At 50.7% G+C, this 21,846-nt stretch overlaps 1 protein-coding gene across 1 annotated transcript in view; it reads left to right on the top strand.

Annotated features, from left to right (window-relative positions):
* ADAMTS7 (ADAM metallopeptidase with thrombospondin type 1 motif 7) overlaps positions 1 to 21,846 on the top strand; it is a 49,188-nt gene that overhangs the window by 18,149 nt on the left and 9,193 nt on the right. Inside the window, exons 11-22 of the mRNA XM_031555376.1 lie at positions 2,716 to 2,885; positions 3,209 to 3,342; positions 4,948 to 5,068; positions 5,739 to 5,983; positions 8,488 to 8,629; positions 10,893 to 11,019; positions 11,145 to 11,358; positions 14,174 to 15,973; positions 17,035 to 17,187; positions 17,776 to 17,949; positions 18,257 to 18,403; positions 18,879 to 19,038. Coding sequence (XP_031411236.1) covers positions 2,716 to 2,885; positions 3,209 to 3,342; positions 4,948 to 5,068; positions 5,739 to 5,983; positions 8,488 to 8,629; positions 10,893 to 11,019; positions 11,145 to 11,358; positions 14,174 to 15,973; positions 17,035 to 17,187; positions 17,776 to 17,949; positions 18,257 to 18,403; positions 18,879 to 19,038 — 3,587 coding nt within the window. The remainder of the gene's footprint in view (positions 1 to 2,715; positions 2,886 to 3,208; positions 3,343 to 4,947; positions 5,069 to 5,738; positions 5,984 to 8,487; positions 8,630 to 10,892; positions 11,020 to 11,144; positions 11,359 to 14,173; positions 15,974 to 17,034; positions 17,188 to 17,775; positions 17,950 to 18,256; positions 18,404 to 18,878; positions 19,039 to 21,846) is intronic.

The following is a 21,846-nucleotide window of genomic DNA, read 5'->3' on the forward strand; positions in this document are numbered from 1 at the left end:
TGCACTGGACAGCAGAGGACTGGTGCCGTTATGTGGTTATCTTTCTAAACAAGATGCCTTTGGAACACCACAGACGATTCATTTCATGGGCTCATCCAGCTATCTGGGTGATGGCAGGCTCTGGAGGGGCAGAGCTGGCTCTGTCTGCTTTCATGCACAACTGCTCCTGCGCCAGGCAGACAGAGCACTGGAATGTGATTTCAACAAAGAGTAGAGACTCCACGCTTGTAGCTGTTACACATATCCGGTGTCTTTTAATGACCAGAAAGAAAAATAGACTTTTTGTGGTTCTGACTCACTTTCATTTTGAAAACACTCACTGCTGCTTATCAACTGTTTTCTCCCTGTGAGTGATTTCTAAGCAAGCTGAATGAGCTGCCGTAGTGGGGGAGGCTCACTGCTCCCAGCCCACAGGCCAACCAAGGAGCAGCATTATCCATGCCATGACCGCTGCGCTGACCCATCTGTCCTCCAGATGCCTCCCTCCTTGCCCAATTGCTATTGTATTGGATTCACACAAAGGCCCCCAACTCTCCAAGTGTCACAGTGCCTCGTAACAGGAGGAGAAAGGGGCTTTGTGAGCAATTTTCCAGTGGCAGTCATTTTTCAATGGCTTAAGAAGATTTGAAAACTAAGAGGGAATCTCTCTAATGAGCCCAGATGTTCTTTCTGCCTAACTTCTTTGGATGCATTGTTTTTAACACATACTATTGAACTGTTTAAAGAATAGCTGTGTAATCTCAGTGCTAGGTCAAGAGCTAGGTTTGTGTTTGACATGAGTTTTGTGACAGAAATGCAATTGTAGTTTATGGAGTGTTCCAAACACAGCTGCAGGCATGTTGGAGAGCAAACATTGTAAAAGCAGCAGAATTTCCCTGGGCAGTTGTTTGCTTTGGCCACGGTAGGTAAATCTTCAGCTTTGCCTTTTGGATGAAGTGAACAAATGTGTGCTGTGGGTAGTCCTTCCTCCCTCAGGCATTTCCTAAGGAAAAAGTGTGTAAGCACAACTGTAAAATAATAATTAATTATACTCCTTTCAGGAAGTTGTGCCACTCTAAACTAATCAGGGAAAAAATAGTTTTCATGAGGTCGTGGGGATGTGGGACTCAGAAATTGCAAGTGACCAAAACAACCTGGTAGCAACCTGGTGAAACAGCAAGTGTTAAGAATCATTGGCAGTATCTTGAGAGTCTGTTGGCATCCAAGAAAAGTCTGTTGTTGCTTTTTAAGTCCCTCTCACTTTAAAAACGTTGGAAAGAATGATATATTTTTAAAACTACTTTCCAAAGTAAGTAAGAATTTATCACCTTGTGTATACAGTGTTTCTGGCTGTTTCTGTCATTCAGGAATCACCAGCATGAAAAATCTAAAGCCTGAAGAAATGTGTTTCCTCTCAAGAGATTTCTTCATTCTGGGCAAGAGTTCATGTTAGACCCATCCTCCAGTCCCCCAGTTCTTGCTGGGTTGCATTACGCTGTGGAAACATCCAGGTCATCCAGCACAGAAAGCAAGACTGAGTGGGCCAGGGGAGGTTGTCAGAAGTCCTGGAACTGTGGCCACTTGCCATTTGATCAGGAGCAGATATCCTAAACCATTCAGCCCTGGCATCCCTGCTCGGATCACCAACAAAGTCACAGTCACTCTGAGTTGCAGTTCTTCCAGATGAGACTGAGATTAGCTCGGAGGTGGCAAAGAAAGGGAGAGGACGTCTGGAAGGTAGTTTGGAGACGTGTTTGAAAAGCACCATCAGAACATCCCCCCAACAAAAGCCTCTCAGGTGCTACCTTAAAACAGCTGCACCTCACTCAGGAGAAAAACCAAGTCTGATAGTGGAAAGTTGGTTCTTGTGCTTAAGAGATACTCCCCGGGGATGCTTTTGGAGAGAATAAAAGCAGCTGGGCTGGCTAAGCAGTGCCTTCCAAGTCATGTAATTTTAGAGTTAAAGGTGATGTTTTAAGCCCCTGGGGAAGGGTCCAGCCTGTTTCATCTCCCAAAGCGGTTTCACACTGCGGGCAAGCAGAGTAGGAGCAATGCTTGTTCCATTGCTCAGAGTGCAGGAGTGTCCAGCAGCAAAATGGCTTTGGACACGAACGCTGCTTGTCACACCAGTTTTTATAGCTTCATAAACCAGGCCTATAGAATTGGCCATATTTGCAGCATTAAGGAAGGACTGTCAGGAGGGACAAGATGCTAGAAGAGCTGCGGACCTCCAGCACCTTCACAAGAGATTTGCAAAAATGACTGCTTCACATCTCTCTTTTTCATTTGGGTTGATCCTTCCTGAGACAAATGGGTGCCCTGGTAGCAACACATCCAAACCCCCTTCTTGCAGTGCTAATGGCTGAGAGCAAGAAAGCAAATCACTCAGACTATGTTAGGCACTTCTCCTTGTCCAGGAGAAATGGAAAAAAATAAAACAGCAGCTGGACCAAAGCCATCTGTGCTTGGAATTCTGTCATCCTTCACCACCTGGGGAGCTGCTGTCACCATATCTTTGTTGTGCATTGCAGCCGTATCTTTGCTGCAGTGTCCAAGGCCTTTGTGCAGAGCTTGTGTCCTCTGTCCAGGAGGAAACTGAGGAGCAAGGACATGGATGATGCTCTCTGTGCATTTCAGAAGCTTGCTCTGTAGCTTAGGGTCTTTTATTATTATTATAAGGGAGTTACCCCACCTTTGCTCTATGTGTTTATTTCCTCTTTTCCCTCCTGCAAACAGGCCAAAGTATGGGGGCAGGTACTGCCTGGGAGAACGGAAACGATTCCGGATCTGCAACATCAAGCCCTGTCCTCCCAACAAGCCGTCCTTCCGCCAGGTCCAGTGCAGCCAGTTCAACCCCATGCTTTACAAGGGGAAGCTCTACAAGTGGACACCAGTGCCTAACAATAGTGAGTGTGCACAGCCTGCTGCCGGGCTTCTCCTGCAGCCCTCGCAGAGAGCCTGAGACAGATTCTTGCACTGGCTTGATCTTGCTAGAGCTGCCTGTAAAAGTTTTGCCTTCCCTTACTGCTGCACTTGCAGTGTATTTATGCCATATTTTAAATTATGGCTGGGTTCGTAGGATTAATTTATGTTGTCGGAGGTGGTTACAAGGAGAGAAGGTGATCTCTGTCTGTGTGAGCCCGGGGCAACACTGCTGCAGAAAGCAGGCGAATGTAGGCTTGCACACCCCAGCTACTCGGGTTCAGTTTCTGTCTCTTCGGCTTCCCAGTTAACCCCTGTGAGCTGCACTGCCGGCCGGAGGACGAATACTTTGCAGAAAAGCTGCGGGATGCCGTCATCGATGGGACCCCGTGCTATGAAATGAACTCCAGCCGGGACATGTGCATCAACGGCATCTGCAAGGTACCTCTCCTGATGAGGGCGGGCTGGGAGCGGCCCTGTGTGCCAGGAGCTGCAGCCTGAGGCAGGGGCAGCTGTCAAGGCTCTGCCTGATGTCCTCAAACGTATTACCTGATCCATTTTATTACTTTCTTTGTGTATGGAAATGAGGGAGAGCTGTCAGTATTCACAAGATAGATGATGCAGGAGTATTTAAGGCTCTTGGATGTTTTCAAGGAAGTAGAGAGCAAACTAAGGAAATACAGGAAGAACAGTTTCACTTGCAAATAATGCTGTGGAGATAGAAAAGAGAAGGTGGAGAGGACACTTATCTCTGCCCTGCTGTTCAGGCAGATAGATGCTGCTCTGACCCACAGCCTGCTGCAATGGAGATGTCTCCCTCAGCTGTGGCACACTCTCCCATTGTTGGGGTTTGTCCTTCCTCCTGGGCTGTTGTTATTTCTTGGAAGCTCTGTATAAATGAGCTGTGGGCCAGGGAGAGCACCTTTCCTGCAAGGAACCAGAAGCACCAGGGAGCAGAATGCTCATCTCCCTGCCTCTTCCATGGAGCTCTGGGGGCTGCTGAGGGCCTTCGTGCTCTGTACAGCACAAAGAGAAGCAAGCAAAAATAATCAGTAATCAAGTTTCTTTGCATCCTCTTACAGAAGAGCCATTCGTGGAAGCTTCTTCCTCTTCCTGGCTGTGCTGCTGGCAATACCAGGTACAGGCCAATGGCAATTGCTCTGCACAGCAGGAGGCTCTGAGAAGGTCCTGTTTCCTCCTTTAATAGGCTATAAGTTACTTCAAAGGCTGCAGCACACATGCACAGGCACAGGCTCAGAGAGCTCGGGTCATGGTTTTTACTTGGCACATAGAAAAGAGATCCAGCAGTTCTCCACAGATGACAGCATATTCCCTAAAAGAGAACTGCATACATGAAATACTTGCTGACTGCAAGCCTGCTGCTGGCTCCGTCACCAGAATTAAGCCTGGCTTTCTACAAAACATTGCAGTAGCAAAAATAGTGCTCCTTTTCTAGCATGTATATGCAAGTGACTCCCTGGATAAGTCCTTGTGGAGCTAAGACTAAAGGTTCCTCATTGGCACAGGACCCAGTGGGACCTCTGGGGAGTTGGCTGCAGCTTTTATTGTACAGTGTCAGATGGAATCGCAGTTTGGTCAAGTGATTTAGCAGCTGCCTGGGTCTGAAGTGTTGAGAGCTCCAGCAGAATTTGGGGAAATATTTGCAACAGGACTGGCAGGGCCAAGGACCAAGAGGCTTGCCTGGCTAGGCACAGGCTGCAGAACAAGGCAGGGAAAGCTGACAGCAAGATGTGGATCTGACTTTTCATAGTGGTACAAACAGGATGGCAAGGCTGCAGGCAAGAAACCCGTTTTAACAGCTGACTGGGATGCATCACCATCCATCCTGCAAAAAGACTCCAGCTCACTCCACTCTCCAATCTGTGGTTCTTATTTCTTGCCATTCAGGAGCATTATCTGTCCACTGAGGCTGGCCCTTGTTACTGTGGTTGTTTTCCACTTTCGGCTGCTTGTGTCACACTGAAATCCTGGGTGGGTGTAAATGGGTGCAGGCACGGGGCCAGGGCTGATGGGGCTGTGTTACAGAACGTGGGCTGCGACTATGAGATCGACTCCAACGCAGTGGAAGATCGGTGCGGTGTCTGCCACGGGGATGGCTCCACCTGCCACACTGTTAAGAAGACGTTTGAGGACAGCGAGGGACTGGGTAAGGACACGTGGCATTCTCCTTAAGGCAAGACACACCTAAGTGGGAAGGATGAGCAGCATGCTCCTGGCTGCCAGTATCTACAGCTTCCCCAGGCACCAAACATTTTGTTGCAAAGTGGTGGGGGGAGCAGAGCAGCTTCCAGCCGCTGGGGAGGAGAAAAACGAGTTGTTGTTTTAAATGGCTTCCTTAAAACAAGCTGCCCTGGTCTGCAGAGCTCATTTTTCCCTTGATCAGCAGAGCAGGGTGAAGGTTTTGCAGACAAGACCCCATGGCTGCAGGGAGTTTGTGGGAGACGGCACTCAGAGAAAGGGGATGGCTCTGCAAGCGCCATTGCTGCTCCAGGCTGGAAAGTGCTGTGTGGGAAACCAGGAGACACAGGGCTTCATTCCTGTGTGTTCAGCTAGAGTGGCACTAATTGCTTGCTTCACTCATGCTGCTCATTTGCAGTCTTTCATTAGTCCAGACTTGTTGATTTTTATAAGGTCTAAGAAGTAACAGAGGAGATGAAGAGTCGTCTTTCCATTTCTTGCCTCTTGCAGGAAAAATACTCCCTTACTGCTCTTTGTGTCTAATGACCTCAAAACAGATGTCTGGGTACTGTCTCCACACCCTAGAGGGCTGATCATATCCTTGACTCCCTGGAGCAAATGCTTGATTGCATTCACAGGTTATGTTGATATTGGGATTATCCCTGTTGGAGCCCGAGAGATCCGGATTGAAGAAGTCGCAGAAGCTGGAAATTTTCTGGCACTGAGGAGTGAAGACCCAGAGAAGTATTTCCTGAACGGTGGCTGGACCATCCAGTGGAACGGGGATTACAGGGTGGCAGGGACCACTTTCACCTATGAGAGGACGGGAAACTGGGAGAACCTCACCTCTCCAGGGCCCACTGTGGAACCTGTGTGGATCCAGGTATGCTCTGGGTTCTGGGCAATCGGGGTTTGCAGCTGGGAAGGATGAGGGGGAAGAGCCAGGAGCTTCCCTTGTGCTGCTGAGGTGACCTCATGGCCATCCACAGGATGAGGCTGGGTGTCTCCTCCCTGTGCATGTTTTTTCATCTTAGGCAGCCAAGTGTGTGCTGCTGGCCCAGGAAGCACGTTTCTGAACTTGGGGTGGGTCTGCTGCTTCCAGCTGAGCCTCATCCAGCTTGCAGCATTCCTCAAAATATTTACTGAGGAGAGAGAGTATAAAAAGAAATAGCTGGTTTCCGGAGCCTTTTCCATATCTTATCAAGAGCAAGAGAAGAGCCCATGGTGTTTCTGCCAGGGGTGGAGCAGCCCGTGAGTCCAAGTGGAGGTGGTGGAGGCATCAGGGAGCTGGGAGCCGTCACATTCCTGCCAGCGTTGGGCCCCCGTGCAGCAGCTGGGGTCTGGGCAAGGGCTCATACTCCTCAGGGGATGCACAGGCAGGTCCAAAGCCTGAGTGATACCTTCGTGGTTTTTGTAAGTCAGGCTTTGCTTCCTCACAAAGCACTGGAGGGAAAAAATCCAAGAGGAACCTTTGAAATCTTCTGAAATAACAAGAAATCTTGAACTTCACTCTTTTTGCCATGTGAGAATTTCTATTCCCAGTTCACACTCGGTGTGTCTTGGGAACACTTCTTACAAAAGCCAGGTGCTGCCCCATAACTTGCCTAAGCAGCAGCAGCTCTGGTGCTTAGCTTATCATTGTCTTGTTTTGCAAACCCATCCTATTCTATTAATTTTTGCCTTATTTCCACTAAAGAGCTGCCAAGGGAGGGTTATACAATCTACAGTGTAAAGAAAATGTTTTCTTTTAAATCACCCTGAACAGGCCATAGGAATGAATAAAGCTTCAGCCCTGGAGGTTTGCTTCATGATTGTGGTTTAACCTCGTTTTTTCCCTTTTAGCCACCTTCTGATAAACAAAGGAAGAGAGATCTCCTGAGTGCACTGCTTTAATTAGTGCAGCAGCAGGAGGAAATCAGGGGTTCTCACTGTGCTGCAACCCAGGCTTGCAGAGCTGGGCAGGGAAGAGGATGCTGGGAGCATGGGGCTCAGCACTTTGCAGAGGCTCGTTCATGGCTTATTTTCCCCAGGTGTGCATTCTCCTCCTGAGTGGCTTCCCTGGGGCAGAGGCAGGGATGGCCCTGGAGCTGTGACCCCATGCCTGGCCAAAAGTCTTTGCCTTTTGCATTTGTGTTTCTGCCTCCAAGCATTGCTAGTATCTGCTAGTATCAACACTGGCATGTTCAGCACCAGCAAATTGCTGGGACTCTTTCTGGGATTCGTAACCTAATTAAAACCTTTTGACAGAAATGTTTCAATATTCATGAAGAGGTTTTGGAAAGATGCCCTTGCTCCTGCCAAAGCTCCAAGAACAACAAAGCCTTGGCAATAATGGGAGCACTTAGGCTAAAAAAACACATTTAAACTCACAGCCTTTCCTGAGTGCTGACTGCTGCTGGAGGCACTTTGGGCAGGGCTTGCATTAACCATAGGAGCAGCCGCGTTCATTTGGAGAGCAGTGAGAGCCACGTTTCAAGTGGGGAGAAATTAATGACATTCTTTCCAACGCCTGTTACCAGCCAGCCACTGAGTGTTTGCTGCCTGTTGATTCTTCGCTGTTGTCTCCAGCCCTTCTCGCACCACGGCAGTTGGAGTGTTGCACCAAGGGGAGGGTGCGACCCCCAGCCACTCTGCACGATGTGCATGGTGCATACCAGTCTGCATCCCTGGCATGGTCAAATCACTGACATTGACAGCAGGCTGCAGATGTGAACAGGGGCTGGGCTGGGTACCCATGATTTCAAGCCGTGAGAGCTGCTGCAGTGTGCTGCCATTGAAGGGAGCAGGCAGCAGTGCAGTCCTTGCAGGGAGACGTTGGTGCACCATGTGCCATGTTGGGCTCAGTGGTGGCCTGCAAAACTTCCTCACCCAGCTCTGCCTGGGACAGGGAACAGCAGGACCCTTCAGAGGGAAGGTCCAAGCCATGCTGAGCCTTGAGGAGGTCTTTGGATGCAGCTGCATTTGGCAGTGAGACCAGTGAGGATTAACGGGAGGATCCTTCCACACTCTTTGGCAGAGACATAAAACTGAAGCTGTGGCAGTTTTCAGTGCTCTTGCTGTTACTTTTTATTATTACCTTATGTTTCCACAAGCCCAGTACTCTCAGTGGGGTCAGCTGGGGCATTTCCTCTTCTCTTACACACTTTGACTACATGCTAAATACTGTTTCTGGCATGGTTGCGTGCTGCTGTTAGAGCGCAGCAGCAGCAGCTAGACCATTGCTGTCCATGGCCAGCAGTGAGGGGACAAACGCTGCACTGGTACCGAGCTGGACAGTGACACCTGCGTGGCTGTGCCAGGGGGTTCCTGCCTCCTCGAAAAGCCCTGCAACGCAGCAGTCAGACTCTGCACCAACCTCGTCTCTCACCTCCTGTTGTCTCCCCACAGCTGTTGTTCCAGGAAACCAACCCTGGTGTGCGCTACCAGTACACCATCCAGCGGGCAGCTGACAGCGAGAACGAGATCGAGCGGGCCGAGTTCCTGTGGCGCTTCGGCTCCTGGACCACGTGCACCGCCACCTGTGGCACCGGTCAGTCTGGCAGAGCATCCCCGTATCGCAGGGCATGGCCCACCAGTCCTTGCCGCTTCTTCTGTCATCCTTGATCTCCTTCTCACTGCAGACAGTGCAAACGCAGGCAGGATTTTGTGGTACAGGGAGCCAAAGGGACCGCTGTCTTCGTGCTGCACCCTGCATCACGGCAGATGTTTGAGAAGCAGTTGGTGGCAAGAGCTGCACGTGCTCTGGGCCGCGTTCCCCATCACAGCCATATCAGAGCCCATTGCTCGCATTTGCCTTAGAAATTCCTGGGTCTTTGGTTTCAGGAGTTCTTGGAGAGAAAAAAAAAAAGACAGCATCTGCTGAGGTTGTAACTCCTCGGTGGCCCCCACTGCACTCGGCCACTGGGAGCCCACTCTTTATCAGCACTTTCCTCAGCTCGGTGTCCTGTTACTGTGCCGGGTGTTCCTGGGCTGTCGGGTTGGTTGAGACAAAAGAGCTTTGAGAAATCAGAGTGTCAGATGGCCGGTCTGCAGCCTGGCCAGGCCTCTGGAGGGGAGATTATTTCAGGAGCTTTACAGAGAGCACCTCGGAGAGCACTTCAGAGGGTATTGGTGGGGGCAGGACATCATTGTCGTGGCTGCAGCCACCAGCCCCAGGGTGCCACATCCTGATGTCCCCTCCTCCCCACCACATCCCAGGCATCCCAGGCCCCATGAGACAGGAGACTTTCGAGGGATGTGTGTGTGAGCATGTGTGGTCGTTTGGTCTCACGGCACTCCGCAGAACTGACAGCAGTGAGTGTTTTCACTTTACATTGTAAATAGACATCAGAAGGATTCAATCTCTCTCTCTCTCTCTGTCTCAAGCTTTTTGGCTTTCTCCCGAGCTGAACGTTCCCTGCAGCAGTGCAGGGCTGAGGATAGCACCCATGGGGAGGGGTGGGTCCTGCACGGGGCACAGAGCAAGGCTGGGACCAGCAAGCACTTCCTCGAGAGCAGCTGCACAGCAGGTCTGGGTAAGAGTTAAGAGGAAAAAAGAAGGATCCCTTTGTGTGAAAAGTGAGGAGACTTCACAAACACTCATCCATTTTAGGCAGTACTGAGAGCTAGGAGATATTTCCTTCCTTCTCCTGGAAGATAGAGTTTTTTTCCTGCCCTGAAGCAGGAGAGATGTGGAGCTGCGTGAATTTGTTGGCCTTTTAATGTATTTTTGCTACAAGAGATCTTTGCCGTGGATTTGCATGGGTGCCCATGACATGCTGCTCTGCAGCCTGTGCTGTTAAAAGAAGATAGCAGTCAAAGTCACTTTCTTTTATTTAAAACCAACATTCCATTGCATGGCTTGGTTGATAGCTTCCAAAACAGAATGGAAATACAGGAGTAAATGAGGCAGGAGTTGGCTGATGAGGACACTTACTCCATTGGAGTCATTCCCAGAGCTGAGATATTTGAGATTTGGGAGAGCCCTGCAAACCCCATACACATTCAGAAGTCTCTGAGCACTGGAGCTACAGCACTGGGAGCTCCCCCAGCAGAACTCAGCAGCCCCGTCACCACACAGCTGGTCACTGTTATTTACAGCTCTCTCAAGTCACAGGTCAAGTATGTATTGCAAAAAGCAGGACAAAAGCCGATAGCAAAGCAGCAAGGTGGAAGTGAGGTCATCCTGCAAAATCACCTGCGAGTGCTGCAGGACAGGGGCAGGAGGTGTCAGGGTACAGAGGCTAGGAGTAGGACTGGGGAAGACCCATGGAAATTCTTGGCATTTCTTGGGGTATTTCCTGGCATCTTTGTGCCCTGAAAGAGCAGGTAGAATCTGATGCTTCTTCTTTTTTTTTTTTTTTAAGTAAGCACAAGATTTGCCAAACCTTTCTGCAGTCCCTCCTCAAACCCTGGGAGGTGCTTTGGCTGCTGTCCTCTGCTTCTGATGCCCAGGGTCCTCTGTGCTGGCTGCACCAGTGGTGGTAACGTCCATGCAGCCTAGACTGTCCCAGCTTGTGCAGCTCCATATTCAGAATCATTTTCCAGCACAGTAAAGTTTCCTAGCTCTAATCATGTATGTATCATGTATCTGGTATCTAGCTTTTCCCAGCTGGGTACAGTGGGAGTGCTGGTGCAGTTGGCGGCATGTGAAAAATGGGCTCTCAAGTTTCAGGTCAAGTTTAAGTGGAGGTTTAATATTCTGGCTTTGGTGTCTGAAGGCAATGGCAGGGTCTCCTGCTGCTTGCTGTTAGAGGACGCTCAGTGCTCTGAATTGAGTTCTGTGGAGAGCCAAGTCTTGTCTGTGTCCCCAGGGGTGCAGAGGCAGATTGTGCACTGTGTGGAAAAGCTGGCTGGCATCGTGGAGGAGCAGTACTGTGACACACTGACACGGCCTGATGACCAGCAAAGGACGTGCAATGAGGAGCCCTGCCCAGCAAGGTCTGTTGTCTCTTTATTGCTCTTTCTCAACATACCCTTGTCCAAGCAATCCTTGCAGGGGCAGGGGGAAGATCCTGCCTGGTGGGCGCTGGCTGCAGCGTTTTTTCCCCTTTATTTTCCCCCAGGTGGTGGGTTGGTGAGTGGCAAAAATGCTCAGCCACATGTGGGACGTCAGGGTTGATGAAGAGGACAGTGCTCTGCATCCAGAGTGTGGGATTGGATGAGCAGAGAGCTTTGCAGCAAGCAGATTGCCAGCACCTCTCCAAACCAGAAGCCACCGCTCCCTGCCATCGGGATGTCCCCTGTCCCTCTCAGTGGGCTGTGGGGAACTGGTCAGAGGTGAGACACATCACAGGGGTGGTTGCAGTTTCCTGCAAAGCTGGCAGGAACACAGATGATGTGCCACCAGGATGTCCTGGAGCAGGCAGGGGCACTCCTGGCTACAGGGCAAAGTGGTTCTGGAGTGTGCATACGATATCACATCTCTCACAAAAGAATTTTGTGGTACAGGAAAATCTCACTAAGGAAAAAGCACCAGGATGTCTGACTGTTTCACTTCTTGTATGAGTTACGCTGCTTTCTCCATCAAGAACAAGGCCATACTCCATGCTTGATGCAAGAAAGGCAGAAACAGGAGATACTGAAGCCTTCAGTGTGCAAATCTTTCCCCACAAATCTTTCTCCTTTGTTTTGGCAGAAGCCTTAAAAACATTTTGTGCTTGCAGAGGCAAGGTGCTGCAGGCCAGCCAGGGGTCCAGCTGTGCCATGCACGTGCCTGTTGGCAGATGGACATCTGCTCTGCATCCACACACGCTGGCTATGTGGCTGCCTGGCCTCTGCTGCCAGGCTGCCCTGGGCAGTTTTACAGCAATATACTTAAAAAGAGAGAGGAGTAGAAAAGCTGTGTTCAGTGGGCACTCTGTGTAGCCTTATTTTTACTTTTGTGGTTGAGGTTTTTTAACCAAAGAGGCACAACTCCTAATTTGAGCATTGGTTTCAGAAAGTGTTCAGTGTAAAGAAAAGTATCAGGAGGCAAATCAGAGCCTGGGAACAGAGCCTGTTGCTAAGAAACAAACAGAATAAAAATGTGAACAGAAAATTTGAAGGCTAAATGAGAGCTATTTAGAAATATTTTTCTAGAGGCCCACAAAAGACACAATAGCACGGTTGAGAAAGAAGGCTGCAATAGTTTAAAGGAAAAATCTTGAATTCCAAGTTGCCCTGAGGTCTGTGCTGTGTATTGAGCCAGCACAGGCTGTCACAATGCTCCTCTTTGGGTTTGCCATCTATGCATCTGTGAAACCGTGAAAACGTGCTTGAGATTTTAATATGTCTGTAACTTTTCTGTTCTTCTTTCACTTAAAGTGAGAGTTCTCTTTCTTCTACATTGCCACCACCACCAATAAGCAGGGAAATGTGAGAGGCTGGGAAGCTTTCCAGAAACCTGGTTTATCTACCCATAAAAAGGGATAATAAGAGGAGGTTCAGTGTTTTTGTATATTTGCAGACCCTGGTGCATGCTTGCAAAAGCACGTCCCACTCAGCAGCCTGGCACAGTGATGCCTCCTGCAGTAATGCCTCCTGCAGCCCTGTGCTGGGAGCTGAACTTTCCTACCAATGCTTGTTCCCCCTGTGCAGCTACTAACAGCAGTGGTTTCTTATCTGTGCCTCAGGGGCTTTCTTGATAACTGAGGCTCGGCAAATAACCCTCTTCCTTTCCCCTTTGAGAGCTGTGGTTCCTGGAGCTTATCTCCTGGATGGAGCTGGAGCCATTTGCTAAGAACTTTTAGCTCTGTGGTGACCGGTGCTTCCCCTGATCTGGCAGTGCTGTCCTGGTGGGGTGAGGCAGCTTGCTTGCACCCCGCTGCAGAGGCAGACAAGCGGAAATGCTGCATTTCAGTGACACTGTGTGGAGGCTGGAAGTGCCCAGTGATGGCCATGCAGTTTTATGAACCCTGCCTTGTGCCAGGCACATTCCTTAGGATCACTTCCACTCCTCAGCATTTCCCAGGAGATTCATAAATAGGGGATTGTGTCCAGTACAGGGGCAGCACCTCTCAGGGCAGCCAAGGGACACGGCCCACAGGGTGACACACATCTGACCGAGGGGGGCACATCCCATGTGAGGCCCACCAGCACCAGTGCAGGGAGTGTTATGGGTCCCATCTGGGCGCTGGGCCCTTGCAAGGGCTGAGCAAACACAAGAAAGGCTCAAAATAGACAAGTATAAATTATTTGAGAACCACATTTCCAGGCCAGCCCGGTCCTGAGGCTCTGTGGGTACCCTGAGGGCTCTCTCTGCCCACCTTGCACTCAGCTTCCAGTGCTGATGGCTGTGCATTCACCTCCACCTCTCAGCCCATCTGTTTTCATCCTGAGAACAACAACTTTTGCAGAAATCCCCTCTGTTGGATTTGTTTGACTTGGAAATTATTTGTTCTTGCTGGCTGCATTGTGCGAGGCATGCTGATGTATGTGACTAATGCTCTGTGCATCTGCTGTAGCAAACTGCAGCAGCCTGTGGCTTGAGCAGCCCACATGTGATGTTAGTAGTGCTACAATTTACTTCTCTTGCAGAAAATATTGCTGTCTCTCTTTGCAGATTGTGGGTTCTTTTATACTGAGCAATCTCAAAGGGACTATTATGGTGGAGGAGGGGGTGTCCTCTACAAAGCTGCTTATTGACCCTTGCTTTTTTCTTTCACTTACTGGGACAACACCCATGTTATTATTCCCTTCTTTAAAAAATGCTTTTCCAGAAGAGATGTAATTCGTGGCGATAGGTCGCAAAGAAAAGACCTATTAGATCATCTAGCCCAAAGCCCTTCACAATGTCTATCTCCAGGGAAAATCATTTCTATCTGGAGTGCAGGTCAAGGATCACCCTGTGCAAAATGCCCTGCCATGTGTGCCTTCCTAAGACAGTCTGTAGTGGAGAGACAGCCCCAGTGCTCGACTCAGCCAGCAGCCGTGCTGATGACCCCACACCACGATGGGATGTGCAGAACGCAGGGCCACAGCAGGAGTCAGCATACCCAGCTGTTTGGTCACAGAGGCAGAGCCCCTTGCCCTCTGCCCAAACTTCACTTTTTTCTCACCATCCTACAACACCATGCTCCTGTCTCTGAAATTTTTGTTCCTCTTCCTTTCCTAGTGCTCAGCAACATGTGGGAATGGAACACAAAGACGCCCTGTTTACTGCAGCAATAATACTCAAGCAACTTGTGACCCTGCACAAAGACCCAGCTCGGAAACTATTTGCTCCTTGCCACAGTGCCAGAAGAAATTAGACAACGCCAACACTGACTGGTCTGGCAGCGGCTCTTCCAGCAGAGAGATTTTTAATGAAATAAATTACATTCCAAATAACCATATTCCCCAATTTAACCCCATAATTCCAAATATCCCCGAGTCCAATGATGTCAATATCATAACTGAAGACGACTTCTCAACCAGAAAGGGAAATTTCTTTGTTGATGATTTTTACTATGATTACAATTTTATCAACTTTCATGAGGATCTGTCATACTACCCCTTCACTGAGAAGGAGACCAAAAGCGAGGGCCCTAAGCCAGAGTGGAGCAGCAACGATGTGGAGGAGTCTCCTGAGATGCCCGTGGATGTCCTGCACACCAGGAAGCTGGGAGGAGGAGAACATGAGGAAGATCTGGTGAAGGAAGACAAAGCAAATGTTTCTGCTCCTGCGCATGGCAAAGAGGAGACTGAGTCAGGAGGTTTGGTCTTTAGCAACCTATTTGGTGTGTTCCCTGAGGGTGAAGAAATGGGGACAGCCACTCCCAGTGCCACTGCTCCTGCTCTCACAAGGAATGAGGGGGAAGACCTGTCTGTGCCCTATTCCAAGGATCCACTGCCCACCCAGCCCGCAGTGAGTCATGGCTCCACCAGCAGCCTGCTGCTCCCTAGGCTTTCCCTGGGTGCTACACTGGTGGGCACCAGTCCTGCATGGGATGCTCCAGCTCACAGCCTTGATTCCTGGACCCCGACCAGTCCCTCTACACTGCTGCCCATTGACAGGGACAGCCCTGGTGCAGGCGGTACACCTGATAGTCTGCAGCCTGTGGGAGAGCCTGCAAACAGAGTCCAGGACCGTGCAAGCACAGTGGCTCCTGATAGTGTAGGCAGCACTAAGGAGGGCCATGAAAACTCAAGGGAAATGGGATTTGTCATCACTGGTAATAATAACAGCGCTGCCTCAAAGACCAAAGAGCAGGAAGAGTGGGCAGAAATACCAGCACTGGAGGGGACTGCACACACACATGCAGCAACGGTGACTGAAGAGCAGCTGCGTGTGACAGATAGGGTGGCTCCAAACTCCCCCACTGCACAGAGCCCACAGCAGGAGATGGGAAGGCATGTGGAAGGTCCCAGTGAGAGCCCCTATCCTGCAGATGCCACCGTGGGCCCTGGAGGAGAGGCAGGGCAGCAGCCAGGGAACCACAGCCATCTGTCTCTGATGTTGGCTCCCTTAGTGGCCACCACAACATCGCTGCCACCAGTGCCTGTGTCCCCCACCACGCTGGGACCGCTGACACAGCTCACTGCCGGTGACCTCACCCCACAAGGCGCCCTGGTGCCAGCCATGCCAGCATCCCCAGCTCACAGCCCTCCCACAGGAGCATCACCCTCCGAGCCCTCAGCAGTGCCGGGGGCTAAATGGGGACCAAGGGCAACACAGGTGCCTTACCACACAGTGCCAGCATCCCCCGGCACCCAGCAGCACTCCAGCGTGGCTCCAATCAGCCACACAGCTCCTGAGGAGCACTCACCATCAGCAGCCCCAGGGACACTTGCTTACGGTGCTGGGGAGCACGAGGTGCCCCAGCCCACCCCCACACCTCTGCCAGCCTGGGAGCAAGAGGAGGCTTTGCTGCTGCCTCCTACCACCATAGCAGGCACTGCAATGCCCAGCTGGGAGGTCGGCAACTGGAGCGAGGTATGTGTCGGGTCCCACTAAAAGCATAGTGGGGCTGTTTTTAGGAATAGGAGAACCATGCTTTTCCTAGGAATACTCTATGGCATTGCCAGGAGACGGGCACAGGAGCAAGCTGCTGCCATAGCAGAGTTATCTTAAAATATTCCACAAACAGCAAAGGTTTAAATGTCAAAGTTAAGGCGCAGTAAGGTTGCAAATTACCAAAGGGAAGGGGCTGTGCTGAATGTAGTGAAGGGGGAATTATAAGTAATTATCAGCTATCGTTTCACTGCATAGCTGTCTCATGGCTGCTCTTTGCATAGCGTTTGCAGTGACAGACAGATGGCTCCTGCAATTCATGGTAATAGGCTTTTATCAGAAAGCACACACAAAACAAGAGGCCTTCAGTGGAGACTGGAGAATCACTGGAGACTGAGCACTGGGGGACTCTTTTAAGGAGGCTGCACAAAGGACCCAGTAACTTTGAGGACAATACTTGCTGTCACTAGGATACAATCACAGATATGGCCTTTGTGAGAGGGCACCTACTGTCCCTGAGCAGCCCGGAAAGCAAGGGGTGAATCTGCAAGGGGAGATGAAGGCAGTACCTTTCAGGTGGGGTGAACAGAAGACAAAACTTTACTGGAGTTTGTAGTAGTAAAAAAGCAGGACTAACAGTGCTTGTGAAAGAGAGGCATGGAGGCATAAAACATGTTTTGAGAGAGCGCTCAAACTACTGAACAATTAGTGCTGGTTAACACACTGTGTTCTCACAGTGAAAAACCTCAGGCCACCCCTGTCAGCCAGGGATTCCCCGTGTGAGGAGAGAAGGAACAATCTCAAAACAGAAACAACTACAAAAAAGTGTAGGAGTGGGTTTTCCTCCTTCCAGACACAGGTCTGCCTGCCTCCCACTCTGGACTTTCAGCCCAGGTGCTGCTGGCCGCAGACTGTGAAGCTCCTTCCATCCCATGGCCATGCCTTGTTGTGGCACGGCCCGGTTCCACCAGCACAGCAGCTGTGAGCTGAGCGCCGCGCTGCCGTCAGCCCCAGGTGTGTCAGTGGCTGCCCGTGTCTTGCAGTGCTCGGCCACCTGTGGTGTGGGTGCCATCTGGCGCAGCGTGCGCTGCAGCACCGGCACTGAGCAGCACTGCGCCGCCGCCAGCAAACCCGTCCCTGCTCGGAGGTGTTCCCTGAGACCGTGCTCGTCCTGGCGTGTGGGGAACTGGAGCAAGGTAAGCAGGCGTGCACCCAGCCCCTGTCTCTCCTTCCAGAGTGTTTCCCTTCATAATGCATGGAGAAGGAAAGTGGCTGGTACCTGCCTAGTGGATAGAGAGTTGCATGCTGCCGGCGTGTGCTTTTGCTGCTTTCCTCTCAATTTGCATTTGTTCTGCTTTTGGGGTGGCTAAAAAGCTGGGGCCACAAAAACTCATTGAAGGTATCTGGAAAATGCTGTTGAGAACCTGCAGTAGCAGGATGTGTTTGCAGTTAGGTTGGAGGAATCCCCTAAATTAAACAGTGAGGCATGACCCTGGTTGTTCTGGGTGGCCTCGATCTCTGAGATGTGTGGATGGGAGCTCACTAGTTGTCTAATGCCAAAAGACTTTGTTGCTGTTACAACTGGAAGCCAGTTGGTTTCACGAGGAAGGTAGTGATGGATTCAGAGCTCCACGGGCTGTTCTCTAGCTTTGGCTAGAGAAAGAGGTGAAAAGAAGTTGAGTATTAACTCAAGCCAGCCCTAGGCGGAGTGTGTCTTCAGTCCCTTTTCCAGGAGGACTGCCCCAGCCCCAGCCCCCCTTGTGATGTGCCTTTTGTTCACCCAGTGCTCCAGGAACTGTGGTAGGGGCACAAAGGTTCGGGACGTGCACTGCGTTGACACCAGAGAGCAGCGGCTGCTGCGGCCCTTCCACTGCCAGGCTGTTCTCTACAAACCACCGGCGCAGCTGCCCTGCCAGAACGCACCGTGCCTGGACTGGTACACGTCCTCGTGGAGAGAGGTAGGGCTGCTGGCTGGGCTGAGCAGGCAGGGAGGCAGCGGGTCAGGCTGACTATTGTCTGCAGTGCAGGAGTAGGTGCTTGCAGCAGAGCTCCTGTATCCTCCATGCTCTGGAAAACTTCACAATTCAGAGCACCCATTGTCAAGAAGGAAACCACCTGCTGATGTCGGCTGTAGTTGCAAAGGTGTTGCTTAGCACTGGAAGCAGGGTTTGTGTTTGTTTATGTATTGGTAGGGGCATTTGCAGCTCTTTTCCTTAAGAAACCAATACAATGAGTTACGCCATTTGATGACTCGTGTCCCTGCAGTGCTCGGAGCCATGTGGTGGAGGGGAGCAGGAGCGCCTGGTGACGTGCCCAGAGCTGGGCCACTGTGATGAGACACTGCGGCCCAACAACACCCGGCCCTGCAACAGCCACCCCTGCACCAAATGGGTGGTGGGCTCCTGGGGACAGGTGAGCACATGGGATGGGGACAGAGTTCTCTTGTGGATTCTGTGGTCAGCACCTTCCTGGCTATGCTGTTGTAGCTCCTCAGCAGAGCCCTGGGCTGAGCAGGGGCTTTGTGCCCGTTGCATGGCATGGTTTCCTTAGAAAAGCAATATATGAAAACATTCCTAGCGCTGAATAATAGAATGGTTGGATTGGAAGGGCTCTTAAAGCACTATCAGCCCCACACCCTGCCATGGGCTGATTGCCACCCACCAGCTCAGGCTGCCCAGAGCCCCTTCCAGCCTGGCCCTGGGCACCTCCAGGGCTGGGGCATCGCAGTTTCTCTGGGCAGCAATGCCAGGGCGTCGGGCAGAACCCCAACTCTCTGAACTAAACCAGGGAATGCTGCAGTAAAAACCTAAAAAATCTCCCTGCACTGGGGACTACTACGATAAAAACACGGACACTCCCTGGGGCTGACAGCTTCCTGCTCCTGCAGTGCTCAGTGCCCTGTGGAGGGGGCATCCAGCGGCGCCAGGTGAAGTGCATCGACACACAGACTGGGCAGGCACAGGAGGACAGCAGCCTCTGTGACCACGAGCCGTGGCCTGAGAGCACGCAGAAGTGCAACCTGCGGAACTGCGAAGGCACCGAGGCAGGTGAGTGAGCGATGCCCCGCGGGGCTTTCTGCCCTTCCTGGTTACCAGATGTTTTCTCTTTAATGTGGTGGTGCTCCCCAAGAGCTTGTTGAGCTGTCTGGTGCAAGTGCTTTGCTCTGGCAGCCTGGCTGTGAGTGTTGTATAAACTGAACCATTAGGTTAATGTGATGCAGCACTTGAGTCCTCCTGTCACTGATCCCTGCCTGTTTCAAGGTGAAACATCCCACCAGCTCCAATAGAATAAGAATCAAATCCTCTCTTTATTGAGTTTCTCTGGATCCAGTGATGTATACTAATTGATGTTAATTACCTAACACTTACCAGTCAGACACACAGCCAGTGCCAATCTGCCTTCCAGGCAGTCTTCAACAAATACTCCTACTGGAGTCAAGAAGTGTAACTGCCTTCATACCACATCTCAGTGTGCATCTGGGTTGGGCTGCCTTGCCTCGATGCTCAGGGTTGAGGCTGGGGTTGATGTTTTACGTTACATAGGACTGGTAGAAGTTGTAATGGAGAAAGACAAGAGAGTTACAGGAAATACCTGTGTACCACAAGAGTTAAGAGCTCTTAAAAGGAAAAGCAGTGCAATGGGGGGATTAGATGTCACTGATATTAACATGTTAATCATTAATCAGCCTTATCTTTTGAATTTGTCTGGAGAGAAAAGCTTTTGTCTGTCCAGCAAGAAACATTTCATGTGCTGAGCTCTCTTGTGGGGCTGGGCAGGGCAGGACAGCAGCACTTGTGGCTCTGTCCAGCCTCCAGGCAGCCCTTAGCCATTAGGTTTGGTCAAGAAATGATGTGTAGTTCCGGCTATTTTTGTCAAGGGAAAATTCCCATCACTTGGGCTTGGTGATGAGAGCTGTGTAGATGCTCGTCATATTCAAGGCTGTATCAGAATAACCACTTAGATGTGTAGGAAGCACACAAATAAATGTTATAATTCTGGATTAAAAATGACATAAATGCTCTGGCTGTGGCCCAGGGCAGGAAACGCCTCTTGGAAATACAAACATTTCCTGCCAAACTATGAGGAGGAACAAAACTTTCACATGGCAGGAAATCACAGATGTGTAAATCCACAGGCAGAGGCTCCCAGAAAAGGCATGAACGTAAACTCTGGCCCTTTCCTGAGCTCTAGAGGATCTTTACTGCACAAGATTAATGAGGGCTGTGGTGATTCATGTGTTTACGTTAGAAGGACGAGGAGCCTCTATCTCCTGTAACATGGAGTGCACCGGTACCAGCAAGATCATTTTTGGGAACAGTTATGTTCTCGTTAAAAGATGTGAATGCCCCCAGCAGAGTTTAAATGTTAAAAACATAATCAGATGGATTTTTAAAGGAGATGGAGCAGATTAGACATAAGCAAACATCTCACCGGCAATCTTCTCTCTTCAATTAAAGGAGGTTGGAATTAATTAAAACCAGAATCCAGTTTTGTCACTGGGTTATAAATTAGTTGATGATTACACAGAAGTTATTTTTAAATGTTCTTGCACTTTTACAGCTGCATCCAGCTGCGAGTGCAGAAGATAAGGTTGACTGTGTCCTCAGATGGCTCCCAGGTGGCATCTGAGCCTGCCAGTCCCTCAAATCTGTCCCCCCAGTGTCCTGGCAAAGCTGGGGACAGCCTTCTAACTCCATACAGAGACAAGGAACTCAAACATCTGTGGTGCCACAGCAGGAGAATCCATGTCAGATCTGAGCATGAGGCATCACGGAGCTTGAGGAAGAACTGAAACCACAGGCAGTCACCCTGTGTCTGGGAGACAACCTGGGGAAGCAGGATGGGAACCCTATAGGAGAGCCATTGAGGGTGAGAGGGAATGGTCACTGTCCCCAGTTGACTGCCCAGGCACAGCACGGGACCCAGGGGCTGCATGGGATTTGCTTCCTCACGTGGCAGCCAGGAGGGCCCTGCTGCCCCTTGTTCTGGAGGACGCCTCTCTGCTGCTGGCAGCGCTCTCTAGAAGATAAGAGCAGGAGCAGATTTGCTGGACTGCAGACATGGCTGCCAGTGAGATAAGAGCAGCGTTTGTCTCAGGAAAGCTTGTTGCATTCTGATTTCCATCCATGCCTACGCACTGACCCCAAGCTTTTACACTCACATCAGCCACGCCTGTTACCAGATCATTTCAGTCATTTCTTGCAGCTCAGAAAATGGAAAAAAACACAGTGACTGCCTTTGCAAAGAGCATCAGGAGGGAAGGGCAGCAGACACCAGGGTGGGGAGCCACAGTTGGGATGTGTCCGCACTCCTGTCCTGCTGGGGGACGAGGAGCAAAGTGCATAGCTTGCTGTTAGCATGCCCTGCCCATCAGGACGTCATTAAACATAAGCCCCCGTCAGGGGACCGTGTGCTGCTGGACTGCTCCCTCTCTCCCCCAGCAACCACTGCCTATTTGCTGAAAGCAGACGATGCAGGGGCTGTGCTGCTGAGATAGGTCAGCAAAGCGATTGTTCCCCAGAAGTATCTCAAATCACAAATACCAGAGAGGGAAGGGGATTAAGGCAAGGAGTACAGTTGTCCCACGAACAAGGCTGCACAAGGCAGCCGTGGCTGTGGTTTCTACAGGAGTTGAACAGAGGTTTCCTGCCAGCAGGAGTGGCTCTGCCTGTGCCCCAGGAGCAGCCCGAGGAACAGGCAGACCTGTGTCTGCTCTCACCCTGCTGTCGCCTGTGCTTCAGGCTCGTTATCCAGTGCTTGGCTGTGTTTCCAGTCACCTCAAGATTAATTAGCAATTAAACATCCTATTTCTTCTTGCTTTGAGAAGGGAAACGAAATTATTCGTGGTTCTGCAT

This window comes from Meleagris gallopavo, chromosome 12 (genome assembly GCF_000146605.3).
Source record: "Meleagris gallopavo isolate NT-WF06-2002-E0010 breed Aviagen turkey brand Nicholas breeding stock chromosome 12, Turkey_5.1, whole genome shotgun sequence".
In the NCBI taxonomy this organism is placed as follows: Eukaryota; Metazoa; Chordata; class Aves; order Galliformes; family Phasianidae; genus Meleagris; species Meleagris gallopavo.